This window comes from Phragmites australis, chromosome 20 (assembly GCF_958298935.1).
Source record: "Phragmites australis chromosome 20, lpPhrAust1.1, whole genome shotgun sequence".
Classification (NCBI taxonomy): Eukaryota; Viridiplantae; Streptophyta; class Magnoliopsida; order Poales; family Poaceae; genus Phragmites; species Phragmites australis.
In genome coordinates this window covers 726,865-739,377 of record NC_084940.1, presented here as the reverse complement: position 1 = coordinate 739,377, position 12,513 = coordinate 726,865, and the positions used below count along the sequence as shown (strand labels likewise).

Here is a 12,513-nt window from a genome sequence, read left to right as displayed (position 1 = left end):
CTAGAATTGCCTAAAGATAAGAGAAAAAAACGCCCATATTAAAGAAAAAATTTGCCGCCTCAAGCTAGTTCTCCTGTAGTGACGTTGTCTAAATATTTGAGAGAGATCAGATGCATGTACATGTGCTAATGAGTCATAACGTACATCTCAATATATCATCGCAGCTGTTTCTGTTGAAAAATGCCCTGTTTTCAAGCCTTTAATCACTTAAACAATTCGAGGTCAGATCAAGTGACAAAGCCACGGAAACGATTTTTCCTTCCTAGAGGTCTTATTTAGCTTGTGATAGGGACACACTCAACGATAAGTGTGTAATGGTGCGAGTACGTGGTCCTTGTAATTGAAAAGAAATGAACAATTTTCCCTTTACAGGATAAGTACAATCACAGGATTACTTGAACAGATGGGCGATCGACTATGCAGACAAGCGCTGATGAACTGATACTTCTTTCTTTAGGAATGATGAACTGATACTGAGGCAGTTTATCACGCTAGGAGAAGGCCCACGTCCCACCGATGTTATCGGGCCGACCATACACCACGTTATAACGTAAATAACATATACGATTATATTTATCAAAATAGATAATATATTATTATATTTATAATTTTAGCATTCATATTTGGTACCTTATTTATCGAAAACTAACTTTCGATATACCGTACGTCGAAAAAACGTGAATTCTGCTATATTTAGCATATAAGGTGCCGAATATAGCACGGTTGTAACATCTTGAGTTGAACATGTTTATTTACTTGCAAATTTAGTTATAAATTAAAAAAATTTAGGGTTAATTAATATAATTAAAGTTAAGAAGACAAGTCTGTGGATGTATATATATACCTTCATGTACATTAGATATGCTAAGTTAAATAAGTGTTCTAAATAGCACAAGAGTCAATTCTAAAATAATTTCTACATTAGGATGGTTCATATATTTTGGTTGAGATTTTTATGGTTCTTTGTGTGGTGATTTGAATTGGAATGTCTCTCAAATTCAAAACCTACTCTTAAATTCGGTTTAGCTCAAATCTAATCCGAATTTAAATTCTTGGATTCAAATCATCTCCAAAAGGTCTTGAGATCCAAAGATCAGATATTCTAAATAAAGTTGATCTAAATTCAAAATCAAATCCAAATTCAAATACCTCAATTTGGATTTAAAACTTATTCTTATCCCAATTATTCTTTTTCCTCTTCTCGGGCCGAATTCCATTTCTTCTCACTTTCCCGGCCCACCGAGATGGTCTAGTCCTTCTCCCCTTCCCCCCTCCCCCTCTTCTCCCACACTGCCGGCCCGTTCACTTGCGCACGCCAGCACTCGGCCCACGCCACAGCGCTGCCGGCCCAGCCGCACGCTCACGCGCACGCCAGCACTCGCCCACGCCCTGCCCTCGCTGCGCCATCCACGCGTCACCCATCCACCGGCTCACTCCTTCTCCCTCTCCTTCCTTCTCCCTTCCAATGCGACGACGACTTCGCCGGTCGTCGTCCCTTCGGAAATATCCCACGCGCGCGCCAACCAGCCTCCACTTCCTTGCTCTCTCTCTTTAGCTCTCTCTCTCTCTCCTCCCATACCCTACACGCACGACTTCCGCAACCCGCCCATGCTTGGCCGGCATAGTCGACCCATGCCTCGAAGAAAAAGGTGGGCGTCGGCCTCCACCTCGCCACCAACGTCCCCGCGACGCCAGCCCGCACGCACCGCCTCCGTACTTCCTCTCCCTCTCTATAAATAGTAGGCACGTGTCTCTCTCTCTCTCTCTCTCTCTCTCTCTCTCTCTCTCTCTCTCTCTCTCTCTCTCTCTCTCTCTCTCTCTCTCTCTCTCTCCATTCGCCTCGCCATTGTCGCCGCTACGACCTCTTCGTCTCCTATCCGTTGTAGACGTGCTGCCAGAGAGCACCGGGGAGCCTTCATCGTCCTTGTGCCGCCGTCCAATCTCCGGGAGCCTGACAGGAGCCCGTCCGCGCCCATAGCCGAGTAGTGCCGCCGCCACCTCTTCGACGAGTCGCCAGCCGTCGACCCGCTTCTCATCATTTCTGAGCACGATGAGCACCCCAATCCCCTAGCACCCCCTCCTAGATAGCAAGTAGGCGTCCCCGTGCTCTCCCTTAGCTTTTTGCCGCGTGACGCCGTGCATAGCTTCCACCGTTGTGCTTGCGCCTGCCGCCAAGCGTGTTTCTGCTTGGTATTGTGGTCCGGCCATCGTGCTGTAATGCTTAGAGGCACTGCAACCTCTTTTCTTTGTAGGATTGGCCCCTTCCCGTGCAGGGGAGGTGTTGTCCAATTGCGTCGTGCCGCTATCTCCTCTCCGACGGCGATCTGGTGTCGTTCTCGTCGTCAGCCGCCATCGAGATGCTCCCTGCCGAGTTCACCATATCACGTAGAAGGCTGGCGTCCGCTCGTCGTCGTGAAGCTTCGGCGAAAACCAAACCCCGGCGATGCCCCGCCGAAATCCCTCACCGCCGGCCGACTCCGCCCCCCCCCCCTTCGCCGTCACCCGCGCCCGCGTGGAAATCGTCCTCGGGCCATGGCTAAGCCTGGCTCGGCCCAATGGCCAGCCTCGCCGACCCAGGCGCCAGATGGGCCACTTAGTGGGCCGGCCTACCTTCGTGGCCTGTTAACCAGCCAGCCCAAAACCCGAGCGAGCCTGCACACTGTGGGCCAAGCACTGTGCAGACTGGCCCGTCCAAACCCAAACCCGGCCCATTTAGGCCCGGATTTGACCCATCCAAACCCATTCAGCCCAAACCCGTACTGTTCATGTGGGTCCCGCCAGTCACTGTTCATGTGGGGCCAGATTACTATTCAGTGGGCCCCACCCATGAACAATGCTATTTCTTAATTTCCCGATTTAAATTCTGATTAAATCTTCCGGGAGCCATAACTTCTCTGTTCTGGCTCTGATTTTGGCTATTCTTTCGCCAAAATTCATCTAAAATCGAGATATACTTGTCTATCATGTTATGGTATCCATTAGAGCTCAATTGGCTTTTCATTTGGTGTTAATTGATTCTTCTTTAGTATCACCGTTATTGATCGTAGTCGGGATTTCAGGGCAACCAGAGTTCTGCGAGTGCTGCGCATGAAGCATCAAGAGCGAGGAGGATCTCGATTACAATCAAGACTTCGAAGAAAATTCCAGAGAAGACAAATCCTATCTTCTTGATCATATTGAACCTATATTTTTAAATAATATACATGATCAACTAAAACCAAACTTATCATCGCATGTGCTATGTATTACGCTTTTACAAACTACTTGCAATAGTTAATCATATCAAACACATGTCATGTCTTGAATATTATCATCCAAAATACATATCACCCAAGAATTACTTGTCGTTATCTATATTAACATCAGACGATGTATTGATTTCTAGCATGCTTAGGATTGAATACGTCTCCTCGAAGATGTCGCTTTTAAAACACCTCTCATCGAAGACAAGATTTATTGTTATCAATGACAACTCATATACCATGAATCTTCGATGGTTGTGAATTCCTTGATGGGTGTGAAATCCTTGATGTCGTGTGGGATATGGAGGGTAATGTGTAAAAATGGGTGAAAACCGTTTTGGCGCGAGCAGGTAGAGTGGTCCTCTAGGGAGGATCCTTTTGGGGGCTTGAGTTATATGATGGTATTCATTGCCCATGAAGATACCTAGCCAGGCCGCATAAGGACCGAGCCTTACGTCGTCATGCTTAGTCACCCCCGTGCAACCATGCATCCTGTATGGGCAGTACTTGACCTTCTTTCACTGGACTGAGTTGGGCATTATACCAGGAGGCTGAGAGCAATGAGTAGCCAAGGGTCCATCTGCCCCGCTGTTTGGAGGTTTCAAGGACCGGGTTAGGCTTAAAAAGGGATGCTGGCCTTCGGAACATGCAGCTCTAGGACTTGGCGTGTCTCGTGAAAAAGCCCGGTAGGAAAGGTGTTTGGAGAGTCTCGGTATGATTCGCTCTTCCGTTTGCAACGGTTGGAGGCTGAACATATCACATGGGTAAAGTTGTACAATCTCTGCAGAGTGTAAATCTATTCGAATAGCCGTGTCCACGGTCATGGACATACGAAGGCACGGTCACGATTGAATAGACTCCGGGTGCGTGAGTTTTGATGAGTGAGTGTGTGGACTAGATGTATGCGTGATGAGATTCCTAGCTCACTCCGTCAGAAGTTGTGTGGTACTAGAGGTACACCAGAAATGATAAAAGGGACTATGGAGTGAGGTATAACCCCTCCCAAGACCGAGAAACCCCAGATACAGATCGTTGCGGATTTTTGAACTAGCTAAAATGTTTTGAAGTTGATCGTAGTTGAAACAATTAGTAATCTGTATAAGCTACTTTACGTTTAAATCTAAACCGTAAAGCTTATCCTTGAATAACCCTTTATGTATCTATCAACACCTTGAAGTAGCATAGAACTTGCTGAGTACCTTCCGTACTCACTCTTGCTGTCATTCAGATGAAGATCCCGATGTCGACTTCGCCACAGGTGAAGCCGGGGATGAAGAATAGTCTCTGAAGTCGCATTCGCACCCTCGCTACTTCTGGCTTGGCATTTTGCTTCTTTTGTGTGTTTTGCTGGCCGCTAGGCCAGACTTGTAATATTTAGTATGGATTGTAAGCTTTTTTACCCAGAACCTTACTATTTATATACGAAGTTTGACTGTGATACTACAACTGTTATATTGTGCGTATCAATTACGTAATCAAGGACTAATACTAGAGGCACAGGAGATCCCAGTAACAGGGGTCCTATAATTGTAGCCCATATTTGACACATCATATGCCGAAAATCAGGTGATTCGGCATGTGAGGTGCCATATTCGGCACCTTGTGTGCCGAATATGACCTATACCGGCTGTGGGTACTTTGATGCTGTCATTTTATGCCGGGAAGTGTGACGCATGCCGAATATGGCATGTACCAGCTATGGGTACTTTGATGCTGTCATTTTATGCTGGGAAGTGTTGCGTCACGTAACACTTCGTGTTTGTTATTTTATGCCGGGACCGGCTGCGTCATGTAACGTCCACCGACAGAGACAGAAAGAGATGTGTTGTCATTTTATATTTGAGGCTATGTTATATGGTCACTCCGTGTCTAAAGATAGAGTTAGAATAGAGGTGTTGTCATTTTATATTTAAAACTCTAGTCACTTTTTGTCTAAAGGTCGAGTCAAAACATATGTCATGGTTTGAGCCTAAGCACGTTAATGTTAGCAATTGCCAACTATCAACAAAATTAGAAATTATTTGCTAATTTAAATATACATTTCAAAATTTCTAATTCACCATGTATTCTCAAAGTCTGTGAGCAGCCTTAACACTTAGTCATGTTTGAATATGCATAATTTAAAATGTAGTAGTGGTAACATTCCCCTTTGTATCATTGATCTTAAGATGCATAGTGCATAGCTGTTGATTACCTAGATCATCTCAAAATGGCGGTGGAAAGTAGCGACATAAACTAATGAAAGAATAATAGTTTTGCCAGTCTATGTTATCAGGGTAAGATGGTTGCCGTCGTTGATGTGGTGATTGGAAGTTGTGAGGATGGGTAGAAGCAAATCCACCATAATCTTCAGGATCCTCTGGAGATGGAGGTCTTGGAGAGAGGGGTTGTTGTGCCATTAAATTGTTGTCCTCGTCGTCATCTTGAACTATTATGGTAGGAACACGTCCTATTTTCTTGTTGGTCGTACGCCATATCAATGTGGTGTGTGGACATTATCTTGTAGTGCTCTTTGAACCTTTTCATGTATTGCTGCTGGAACGTCAAGGCATTAGTGACATGAAATCATAGTCCTCATCAGCCTTGTCATTTTATGGTTAAATAGTAGAGGGCGCCCTTGTACCCCTTAGGTTCGCTGATCTTCGTCGCCTTCTACGCGAACCAGGCATCACACCTCGCTGAAAAGCAGGACGACGGCACGATAAAAGCAGGATGTAATTGTACGACAGTCAATACAGGCCATATTCGGCACCTCATGTGCTGAATACACCTAATTTTCGGCATATGAGGTGCCGAATATGGGATACCATGCCATATTCGGCATATCGTGTGCCGAATCTAGCCGGGTCTACGTTTTTTCGGCGTATGGTATACTGAAAGTCAGTTTTCGGTAAATAATGTGCCGTATACGGATGCTAAAATTGTAAATATGACGATATGTTGTCTATTTCAGCCAATACAATCGCGTATATTGTCTAATTTTGAATTTTAGCCCATTCTAACATATGGGCCCTCATGGGCTGAGCTAATGCCAGGCCACCTTGCGGCTGCATGGAGTGGTGGGCCTAGGCAGCCCGGCCTGTGATGGACGATGAAAGCAAGAGTTGTCGATGAGAAAGCCCTAATCTAATTTGGTAGTTAGGTGGTCAGAAAATTGCTAGTATGTCATAATTTAACTGTATTTTGAATATTTGTCATCTTGATATATATGTTATTGACCCATGTGGCTCTACGTGTATTTTTTTTTTTACATTTTATTGAAACACTGAGGCTAATGATGGGATAAAGCGAGTATATACCTAGCCATGACGTCATCTAGGCCGGTCGATGCGTGTGTACTCCTCGTGCCTGCTTCTAGGCCGCCGGACTCGGTGGCACCGGTGGGCCTTTCTGGCCCATTTCGTGAAAAAAAAATGACGCCATCTGGGCATATAATAATCGGCGACAACCACCGTCGCTTCCACACGCACCATCCGCTCCAGCGCATGGGCATCGACCGGCCGGCAGGCGGCGCCCCCCGTCTCCGCTGTCACCACACGCGCCGCCCGCCCGCCGACGCCGACCCGGTGCCGTATTTCCCGCAGCCGTTTCCGCAAACCAACCACACCCTCCATTCTTATTTCTTTTCTTTAACACCTGCTCCACGCCGCGCCACCGAAGAAAAGGATTAGATCAGAAGCTTAAGCTTAGCTACAGATTATTGTGGTCTTTCTGTTCATTTCGCCTTGCGTACAGGAAGAGAAAATAAGCAGTAGCAGTTTGTTCGTTTATTCCGTTCCACGCGTCGCAACAATTCCCAACGCGAGATTCCCTGCTCCGACCGCGTCTTCCTTTGTTTTGTTGGTTTCCGTTCTGTCCTTCGCAGCTTTGACTTGGGGAGTTGAGTTTCTTCTTCGTCTCCCTCTCCGGCCTTCTTGGGGATTTCGTTCTTCTTGGATTCTGAGACGAGAAAGTCTTGCTTTGAATTGGTTGGTTTGTGAGGATTTGCTGGGAGAAAGGTGGGATTTTTATTGAATTTCTCCTCGGTTCCGTCGATTCGAGGCGGCCTGCGGTGATTGTTAGAGGGGGGGAAAGGAGAAATTTTCGGTTCAAGATTTGTTGCCGGAGAAGGAAGCGAGATGGGCAAGCCGTCGCTGAAGAAGAAGAGGTGTTCTGACGCCGGTGGCGGCGGCAAGTCCGGCGAGCACAGGGGCAATCCGGCGGTGCTGGAGCGGTCGGGCTCTAAGGTCCTAGACGGCGACGAGACCCTCTTCACGGACATGGCGCAAGAGCACAAGGAGGAGGGCAACAAGCTCTTCCAGCGCCGGGACTACGACCGCGCACTGCTCAACTACGACAAGGCCATCAAGCTGCTCCCTCGGGCGCACCCTGACGTCGCCTACCTCCACAGCAACATCGCCGCCTGCTACATGCAGATGAGCCCACCCGACTACTACCGTGCCATCAACGAGTGCAACGTCGCGCTCGAGGCATCCCCCAAGTACACCAAGGCGCTGCTCAAGCGGGCGCGCTGCTTCGAGGCTCTTGGGAGGCTCGACCTCGCCTGCAGGGACGTCAACAAGGTGCTCGCCTTGGAGCCCAATAACCTCACCGCGCTGGATGTGGCTGATAGGGTAAAGAAGGCAATGGAGGAGAAGGGGATTGTGTTGGACGACAAGGAGGCCATGCCCACGCCGGAAGAGGTGGTAGCCGCTGCGCCCAAGCAGAAGCCGCGCAAGAAGAAGGGACGGAAGGCGGCCGCCAAGGCGGCGGCGGCTGCTGTGGAGGAGGTGGAGGAGCAGAAGGCAGCGGAAGCTGTCAAGGAGGTGGAGGAACCACCGAGGCAGGTGAAACTTGTGTTCGGTGAAGACATCAGGTGGGCTCAGGTGCCGGCAAGCTGCAGCATGGCACAGCTGCGCGAAGCCGTAAGAAGCAAGTTGCCTGGGCTGAAGGCTGTTCTTGTCAAATACAAGGACAAGGAGGGTGATCTTGTGACAATCACCAACCAGGATGAGCTGAAATGGGCTGAAGAGTTGGCTGAGCCAGGGAGCTCTCTTCGGCTCTATGTCACCGAGGCCAATCCGGAGCATGAACCTTATGTAGATGACGCCAATAGTGGGCCATTGGAGAGAAATGTGAACAGCGCTTCGGATAATGGAAGTATCAGAAGCAATAGGCAGGATGAGGAAAGAAGTACGGTGACTTGCATTGATGATTGGATTGTGCAATTTGCCTGGCTTTTCAAGAACCATGTTGGGGTCAGCTCCGATGAATATTTGGATCTCCATGAGGTCAGTATGAAGCTCTACTCCGAGGCCATTGAGGACACTATTACCACTGAGGAAGCCCAGGAGGTGTTTCAACTTGCTGAGGGCAACTTTCAGGAGATGGCAGCGCTTGCATTTTTCCACTGGGGTAATGTTCATATGTCTCGGGCCAGGAAAAGGTTGTTATTGTCAGGAGACTCCCCAAGGGAATTGGTGCTTGAGCGAGTGAAGGAGGCGTATAAGTGGGCAAGGGAAGAGTACAATACGGCTGGAAAGAGATATGAAGAAGCCATGAAGGCCAAACCGGACTTTTTTGAAGGTTTCCTTGCACTTGCGCATCAGCAGTTTGAGCAAGCAAAATTGTCATGGTACTATGCAATTGGTAGTAATGTGGATTTGGACACGTGGCCTTCGTCTGAAGTCTTGGAGCTCTTCAATAAAGCCGAGGATAACATTAAGAAGGGTACAGAAATGTGGGAGGAAATGGAAGAACAGCGCCTGAAGAATCGGTCCAAACCTAACCAGGAGAATGTTGTGCTAGAGAAGATGGGTTTGGAGGAGTATATCAAAGATGTATCCACTGATGACGCAGCTGAACAAGCTTCCAATTTGAGGTCTCAGATAAACATTTTGTGGGGTATGCTCCTTTATGAGCGCTCAGTTGTGGAATTTAAATTAGGTCTTCCAATGTGGGAGGATTGTCTGACGGCAGCTATCGAAAAGTTTAAACTTGGGGGAGCTTTGGCTACAGATATTGCTGTGTTGGTAAAAAACCACTGTGCAAATGAAACTGCCCAAGATGGTAAGATAAATTTACACCTCTTTATATATTTTTGCCATGAGAGAACTACACTGTTGATTTTACTGATTATGCAGGAGTTATGCAAAGTGTTCATTAAATTGTGCTGATTACCATTTGCTGTGTGAACCCTTTATAGTTGACACACTGAGTTTGTTAAATTGATTATTGGAACTTGACTTTTGGGTCGTTCACCTAGTATTATTATTAATATTATATCTTTTGAACTTTTCTGTACTTTTAGACCATTTCTGATACCATTCGCGCGAAAGAAAATTGAATTATTATGTAGCAAATTCATTAACTGCTAGTGGGTGAGTCTCATAATGTGCATTTTTGGCATTAGTACTGTGAGGCTATGATCTGCTAATGCTGAAATTTGCATTGTATACTATACCGAATATTTCCTCTTATTTTCAAAGTTATCCTTGAATTCTGAAAAACATTGGAGAACTAGTTTCTATGATTATCCCATTTGCTTCGTAGGTTTGGGCTTCAAGATTGATGAAATTGTGCAAGCCTGGAATGAAATGTACGACATTAAACGGTGGCTGCGCAGTCTTCCATCCTTCCGCCTTGAGCCATTGTTTAGGCGGAGAGTTCCACAATTGCATACTGCACTGGAACATGTATAGTACGCATGAAGTTGCTGTGAGATTCTGGGCTTTTTCTTTAATCAGCGGCAATTTTCTCTTTTAGGTGAGTATAATAACTGTATGTTTATCTTTCTTCCAATAGATGAGGCTTATTTCATATGCACACAGGATATTCATTTGCACTTATGATATTCATTGCTCTTTTCCTTTGCCTGCATCCTTGCATTTACTGACGTTAAATATTTGCCTATTTGGGACTACAGATCTTACTGTGACATGTGGTTTGGAGGACAGTTGATGTACTTTGCTTTGAAGATAGTTGTGGTGGTGATTTGATTGTTGAGTCACAAGTTTGTTGCGTTTTTTCCAACAATTGTTTTATAATCCAGTCAAGCACTAGGATTCTTGAGTCCTCACCACAAATTTGGTGCATTTTCAACTTCTGTCATCAAGTTAGATGGACAGGGTTGTTGCTATTGTAGAGTTTGACGGTAGCATATTTTTGTGGGAATACTAAACCAGTTGTACATTTTTTCATGTTCCGCTTGAGGGACTTCGACCTAGGCAGTAGGCACTACTAGTTTTAACTCTGGTGTAAGACTATCTCCAACGGTTTCCCATCAGGATCCAGAATCTCTTCAGCGTTCCAACGGTTTCCCTTTACGGTTCTCGTCACGAAGGGATTCACAAGGTCATTCCCTTCAGGACGGGATTATCTCTCATTTTCCTTCACGATTTCTTTCGAAGGGAAACTGTTGGAGATGAGAAAAAATAAAAGGAATGGGAATAGGAGGGGAATCGGGAAGGAAACGAAATGAAGTAAATATGGTTGAAGATGGTCTAAGCTCCGGAAATAAAATTTCTTTTAAGGTGGTCTTTTAAGTAAATTTAAGCACCATTTATATCAATCAGTTCAGTTTGCCTTCAAAGGTTATGGGTTTAGCGGTTTACACATAGTCTCTAGGTCAGGGCCAATTTGAGGTTCCTTTCTCCTGTACTTTTTAGTACCAGACCACAAAAGTCATTGTTTATTCCATGAGCCCATGAGTGCTGCATTACAAGATGATGTGTCCCTACGAAATACTTTGTGGTTCCTTTCTCTTGTACTTTTTAGTACCAAACCACAAAAGTCATTGTTTATTCCATGAGCCCATGAGTGCTGCATTACAAGATGATGTGTCCCTACGAAATACTTTGAGTTACTTCCTTGTGATCCAAATTAGTCAGGTTATCATTACTATGTTTAAATTTATAAAGTTAATTTATTTTATGGTTTGATCAAGATTGTCCTTTTATCCTCCGAAGCCCTGCCCTTAGTGAATTTTGCTTCTTGATGTCTCTCTGCAGGTCAGTTGCTGGATTTGTTTTGTTGCATTTTTTATACGTCAAAGAATCTGCTTCCCGGTTGTGAAGCTATTCATACAAGCCTATTCTTTGCACAAGGCTGGTGGCCGTCTTAGTTCTTGTTTTGGTCTGATTTGCTTTGTAATGCACAGAAAGCTGTGCTTTATTATTGAAACAGAGCTGCATATGTCTGTGACAGCCCATTGTTGGAGGATGGGATTGGTGGCGTCCTCTTTTGTTTTCTAATATTTTGTCTGCTTTGCCAATGTGCAAACTCATTTAGGCTTGTAATACAGTTACATTAAGAATTTGCTGTCGTTAAAATTTGAAAGAAAGTAAAGACAAAAAAATAGCATTGTGGGTGATGGTTGTTTCAGTTGAACCTTTTTTATTTTTTGCTTGTTCCATCAGGAATATAACGAGAACAGGGCATCTCACTTCAAAATTTTGAATCCTTCAATTTTTTCCTTGTTCCGTCGGGAATCTCATGGAACATATGTCTCAATGCTTCAAGAAATAGAAATTTGTTTCAGCGGATAGATATGTGGAGCAACTCGTGAACAGGGGTGGGCCCAGTATAGGGACATGGATGTATATATGTACACCTAATAATTCTTGCAAAAACAATCGTGATTATTAGGTATAGTACATGTATATACTTATAACTGACTAGATTATGTATATTTCAGCACAAACTCGCTAAATAACCTACGCCATCCCAACCAGACTGTGGTCTCCCCCCACCCTTCCCGTGTTGAGCCGGCCTGCTCTCTCTCATTAGTTGTTGGCTCAAGTACACGATTAGTGATAAAACAAACAGGAAAACCATCTGTCCGTTTTTACTCTTATATTTTCTTAAAAACAGAAAAACTAGAAATAAGTATGAACTTAATAATACCAGAATATAAAAAGAAACTAAACTAAATAAAAACATACTAGTATCAATCATAAACTGATAATTTAAAACAGAAATATCGACTAGTGGAAACATGTACAGGCTAACGAATTTGGCGGTTGGGTGCATGACTTAACGCTTGAGGGATCTTTTCGAAGGGATTTGCATCCTCTAATATTGCTAAAGCAATGTCACCGATGAACAGTAGTGGTGATATTAGCACCTCAACAACCATTAGATCTGAAACGGAGGTATCAGATTGCTTGCTACAGTAAAGTCACGGTATTATTTATCCCGATCCAAATCATTGTTTATTTTGATGATATTGCTCAGTACTGTCAGAGGATACGAGTCCTTTTCGAAGACGGAGACAAGCTGCTGCTGTCTTTCA

At 45.0% G+C, this 12,513-nt stretch overlaps 1 protein-coding gene across 2 annotated transcripts; it reads left to right on the top strand.

The window, feature by feature from the left end:
* Nucleotides 1-6,697: 6,697 nt before the first annotated feature.
* LOC133901357 (protein PHOX1-like) lies at nt 6,698-11,590 on the top strand. Of its 2 annotated transcripts, XM_062342709.1 has the most exons (4): nt 6,698-9,290; nt 9,774-9,986; nt 10,147-10,753; nt 11,231-11,590. In XM_062342709.1, the coding sequence occupies exons 1-2, from the start codon at nt 7,361-7,363 to the stop codon at nt 9,920-9,922; spliced, it is 2,079 nt and encodes a 692-aa protein (XP_062198693.1). In that variant the 5' UTR covers nt 6,698-7,360; the 3' UTR covers nt 9,923-9,986; nt 10,147-10,753; nt 11,231-11,590. The 2 variants fall into 2 exon arrangements, with proteins under 2 accessions (XP_062198693.1, XP_062198691.1); XM_062342707.1 differs by lacking the exon at nt 10,147-10,753.
* The last annotated feature ends 923 nt before the right edge of the window (nt 11,591-12,513 follow it).